The sequence below is a fragment of the Phaethon aethereus genome (assembly GCF_964289735.1).
Source record: "Phaethon aethereus genome assembly, chromosome: 2".
In the NCBI taxonomy this organism is placed as follows: domain Eukaryota; kingdom Metazoa; phylum Chordata; class Aves; order Phaethontiformes; family Phaethontidae; genus Phaethon; species Phaethon aethereus.
The window spans coordinates 36,366,363-36,371,917 of NC_138582.1; the positions used below are offsets into that span (position 1 = coordinate 36,366,363).

The 5,555-nt window shown below is 37.1% G+C and overlaps 1 protein-coding gene across 1 annotated transcript; it reads left to right on the forward strand.

Moving 5' to 3' along the window:
- Positions 1-1,882: 1,882 nt before the first annotated feature.
- ELOC (elongin C) lies at positions 1,883-5,254 on the forward strand. Its single transcript, XM_082014883.1, has 2 exons — positions 1,883-2,281; positions 4,856-5,254. The coding sequence occupies exons 1-2, from the start codon at positions 2,002-2,004 to the stop codon at positions 5,044-5,046; spliced, it is 471 nt and encodes a 156-aa protein (XP_081871009.1). The 5' UTR covers positions 1,883-2,001; the 3' UTR covers positions 5,047-5,254.
- The last annotated feature ends 301 nt before the right edge of the window (positions 5,255-5,555 follow it).

Below are 5,555 nucleotides of genomic sequence, written 5' to 3' on the forward strand. Positions count from 1 at the left end.
AGGGTTTTTTCTGTTTCCTATAATGTGAAGCATTTTCTCTCTCACATCGGTAGAGGAGGTAGATTGTAAGACTTTAAATGTTGATCTTGTCACTCTTCTTGTAGCCTCAAAAGTTAATGGAACTTCCTACAAATGTTTTTCAGGAGGATTTTTTCAAGTGACTGTTCATTTGTTGAAAGACTTGTTCAGAGTGCATCTATTTAATAATAAATTTCACTTGCTTAATATGCATAGTGCTGAAAATGCACATGCTAAAATAGGATGCCTTTAGGCTTTTATAGCACTAAACTTTTAGATAGTGTACAATAAAATTTCACTATGTACTGTTTTAAATGTTTTTGTTTGTTTGTTAATGAAGCTCAGCCTGTTGAATTCTAGTTAAGAGATCATAATAAGGACTGATTTCTGATCAATTACATTGTGTGTGTATGTGATCTGACTAAATGCCTGAAACTGTTGTATGTGCCGCTACATATGACCAGTTAATGAAACATGATTGTACAGATTCTGGGTTTATCTATACTTTTTGTGAATGTATTTCTAGCATGTTTGGCACTGGCAGTACTTTATTAAAGTTGGCAGTAACTACATGGTAATTCAATTTTAACTTCAAATTCACAAAGCAATTTACTTGATTGGGGGAACGTTGTGTTTGCTATAACGCTAGATACAATGCAAGGTACTTTTTCAATATAATTAATATAATTTCTATTCTTTGTTTTATCAGAAGGAGAAACAACACTAACAATCTAATGTCAAGTTTGTAGTCTATATCTGTTTTGTTTTCTGTAGTTCTGCATACCATCATGAAATACTGGTAGTATATTACTTTTCTACAAGTGTACAGATCTCTTGTGTTGTACTTTTCCAATCTGGAAGAACTTCCAAAACTTTAATTTTTAACTTTCTGTCAAGATTAATACTGTCCTGAAAATCAAATTTTATGTGCAGTGTCAAATTCAAGTATATTTTAATGGAATTCTAGTAATACTTGCTGTATTAGTCTCTCAGAAAATACAGTATTTGAAAGAAGGCATTAACTTTCCAGTTGTAATTTGATAGGATTGTGTATTTAGTGGGGTCAGGGGGTTTTATACTCTTCCCCCTCCCCAATATTTTAATATTACTGCAGTCTTTATTACTTAAGAGTTTACACGTTACAAAGACCAACTGCAGAGGCAGTCTCCTTGGTGTGATGGTGTCCTATAGTGCTGAGCACTATAGAGGCACAAAGGAGTCAGTGATTCCTACCCCAGAGAGCATGTGTGCTGCCTAAATAGACAAGATGGGGAAAGCATTAAGACTACACAGCACGAACAGTGCAGTGGTGGCAACAGTAATGTTTTTGTTTTTTTTTTTTTCAAATATAGTGATGTTAGGGGATAATAAATGAATGAGCAAAGGGAAGGAGGATAAGGGTTATGGAGAAACAAAGTAGAGAGCGAGTATATAGTGAGACAGAAGGGAGAAGGGAAATTGAAAAAGCACAGTGAAAATTGCTGTGGGGAGAATTTTCCAAATTTCCTTCGGTTTTGTGCTTTTGCACTTTCCCTGTCTTCCACCAAAGGTCATAACAGGGGTGTGCACTAACACTGTATGGTTCTGGGTTTGCCTGGGCAGTGGGGGAGGAATCCTATTTCATGTCATTTCTTCAGTACAGGAATACTGACCGCTTTCATTCTTACCTGTGCTTCAGAAAGCTCTTTTTTCCTTGCTGTCTGTATTTTTAAATATTAGATATGTATTTAGCTAACTCATAGTAAGTACTAGTATGATAAACATGACAGTAGCCTTATGGAAGAAAGCAATAGCATGTTCAATTCACCTGAGAATGTCTAAAGGAAAATTTCATCCCTACATAGATTTTAGAAATAGTGTCAGAATTTGGTGATGGACAAATGAGAGAGGACACGTGTTAATTAAAAAATTCTTACTTTTTCAAATTCTTACTTTAAAACAGATTGCTGAGCGCTTCAGAGAAGTTGTCTTCAAATATGCAAAATGCTTCTGTCTCATTTCTGGTTGTATTGGGTTCTTCTGTCTGCAAACCTAGTCATAGAAGAGACTGCAGCTTGCATTCTTAGTGATGTGAATCAGTCATTGTGTTCTGAAACTATTAATCTGTTTTCCATTATAGATGGAGAAGAGAAAACATACGGTGGGTGTGAGGGCCCAGATGCTATGTATGTGAAGTTAATATCCTCTGATGGCCATGAGTTCATTGTAAAAAGAGAGCATGCATTAACATCAGGAACAATAAAAGCTATGTTGAGTGGACCAGGTAGGTACAAAAGATTTAGTACTGTCATGTCCTTTGTTTTAATTTTTGGATGGTTAGCGATCTTACAGTATTAGTACTACTAGTTTCCTGTGTTAAGAGAACTTGAGGATATTACATGAAACATGTAGTAGTCAAGTTCAAAACAAAGAAAGAGTTGGTAGTTCTTCATTGCCATCTCCATGGTGGAACTTTTAGTATTCTTTGCTGGGGCTGGCTGGGATGGAGTTCACTTTCTTCATAGCAGGTCATACGGTTCTGTGTTTTAGATTTGTGACCAAAACAATGGTAATGGCTGGTAATACACCAGTGTTTTAGCTGTTGCTGAACAGTTTTTTGCGCAGTACAGTGTCAAGGTCTTCTCTGTTTCTCACTCTTGCCCCTCACCTGGTGAATAGACAGGGGTGCATACAAGAGGGTGGAAGGAAACGCAACTAGGCAGGTGACCCGAACTAACCAAAGAGCTATTCCATGCCATGTAATGTCATGCTGAGAAGTAAAAAAGGAGAGGGGGTCTTAGGGAGGTTAGCCATCTTTTGGTTGGGAACTGGCTGGGCATCAGGTTACCCATGGGAGGTGGTGAGTGATTACCTTCGCATCAGTTTTATTTGGTTTTCTTTCTCTTCTTCCACTTGTCTTTCACTTATTAAACAATTTTTTATCTCAACCCATGAGTTTTCTTGGTTTTACTCTTCCTTTCCTCTTCCATTATCCCACTGTGGGGGAAGTGAGCAAGCGTCTGTGTGGTGCTCTAGCTGCCTACTGTGGTTTAGGCTACAACATATTTACAAGATCCTATGGCTAGGAGTTCCTGAGCTTAATGACAAAAGTTATCTTAAGTTTGAGAGGAGGGTTGATAAACTTAGAGAAGGAAAGGACCTTATGTGTTACTGAATATATGAGACTACCTTTGTGCTAAGAAGTGTCTGAACTAATCCTTGAAGACTGAAAGGGTGGAGGAGCAAACAAGGAGAAGTTAACGTGTGCTTTCCCTCTTCTTTACCCTCAACCTTTGGTCGAGTGATGGGCAGAAGGCTACATGGAACTCTGGTCTGAATATGGTTATTCTTATATTCTTTTCAATTCTGGTGAGCAGGATTAGTGGAGAGATCCATTTGCTTAATATATTTTTAAATTACTTAGTAACAGTTGGGCAAGCTGAGCAATTAAAATAGCTTAATATTCTGCTAAATACCATTGTAATGGCTGCATTTGAAAAATGTAGCAGATCTGTGGTGTCTGATCCACTCCATGTCACTCTCCCAGACATGTAAGAGTAGTTACAAGACCTGCTCTGCATTTGTTCCACAATGTGAAGACGTAAAAGGTGAAGTAGCCTGCTTAGAGGGCTAGAAAACTGACTCTCTAAAGGAGTCAGCATTCAGTAACATTTTGTATAAAAACTAGCAAGATAAATGGGTTCAAAAAGAAAAGTACTCTTGCTGTCTACTTCAGTAGGTCATAATTTTACTGATGTGTAAGTGTTCTCTATTTCAGTACTGTGACATTGCCAATATGCTAGCGTTTCTCCTGTTGCTTCCTACTGTTCCTGTGCTAGAATTCAAGCCAGATTAGCTTCAGTGCATGCAGATATTTCTACACAAATGTGTGTAGACATTGGTAAATAGCTCTGCTTTGTAGTTAGAAGGGGATTTCTATAGAAATAGTGGGAATCAAACATTGCTAGGTCTCCCATAAATATGGAGTACATGTTAGTGTGTTTTATATTGTCTTTCAGCTTAATGAGTTGAAAGTCTAGAGAGATGAGGAAGAGAGGGAGAAAGATAACAGTAGGAAGACTGTGGGACTAACTACAGAATGACTTCATATCATCCAAGTTCCATCCTCACAGGCACTAAAGAAAGCTAATTTCAAATACACTTGTGTTTTGAGATTTGAGCTTTGGATAAATTCCTCAATGTCTAATAAGGATAAACTTGTACTTTATCCTTTATGTAACCTTTCTTCCAGTACAACTAGGGCTTCCCCATCCCTCCTGTCTGCCTGTTTCACAGCTTACCAAGTTAATGCATCTTTGAGGTTTCAACCCTCTATCAAATTTGCCTGAAACTCTCTGAGAAATTCAAAGCTAGTGGGATTACAGAGGGACTACTAATAAGTGTGCATGTGCAGATATAGAACATCTATAAACCATTTTTTTTGCTTGGGTAAGAGAGCTAGAAATTTGGATTGATGCTTCTGTTGGTGGTTTGTTGGTTGTTGGATTTTTTTGTAAACGTTGTTACTGTGACCTTTAGAGCTGAGCACACTACAATTTTAGAGCACCTATCGAGAAAGCATCAGAATTAAACCTAAATTTCTGATGTAGTTGTTCAGAATATTGTTAGTAGGCTGTAGTCAAAATAAACATGTTGTCATGCAAGTGACCCTAATATTGAGGTCTGTGAATGTGGCCCGTCCAGCTTTACATTGAAGAATCTAATACCCAGCAATATGGAACTTCTGCGAATCTATTTAGAATGTGTTGTATTAGTGTGGTAAAACATTCCATTTTGCAGTGAATTGAGATTCTGATTTTTGGTTTGGTGTTTGTTTTGTTGTTTTTTTTTTCTACAGGACAGTTTGCAGAAAATGAAACAAATGAGGTGAATTTTAGAGAGATCCCATCCCATGTCCTATCCAAAGTATGCATGTATTTCACCTACAAGGTCCGCTATACTAACAGCTCTACGGAGATTCCTGAATTCCCAATTGCACCTGAAATTGCACTGGAACTTCTGATGGCTGCAAACTTCTTAGATTGTTAAATAAAATAAATTATAATAAAAAATGTAAAACTTTTTTCAGTATTTAATACATGTAGTTCAGTTAGTAACTTTTTTCAGATAGCATGTTGCGTGTGTGCTGTTGAGAACTGTAAAGTTCACTGCAGAGGCAATTGCCTTCAGTCCTTTTGCATATAGCAATCATTCAGTTGAAGTTTGTTTTGCTGCTTACACAAATAAGGACCTTTTCAGAAACTGAGACAAATAAACAGATATGCCAATTAGTAGATGGCTATGCCTTATCCTTTAGGTGTGGTAGAACCTTCTTTTAATACAGTGACCACAGAAAATATTGGAGTTTAGTCTAATGCTCTCTAAAAGGTTATTATAGTTAAATATGAGTAGCAGTTTAGGGTTTCTAACTTTCTCTTATTGTTAAAGTTTTCTAAACATCTGAACTTAATCTCCTTTGTAAGGCAGCTGTCCTTTAGCGTAGTCCTACTAACTAGAAGTGCCCTCTCTGAGGTTTGTATACTGACAGTGATACTCCA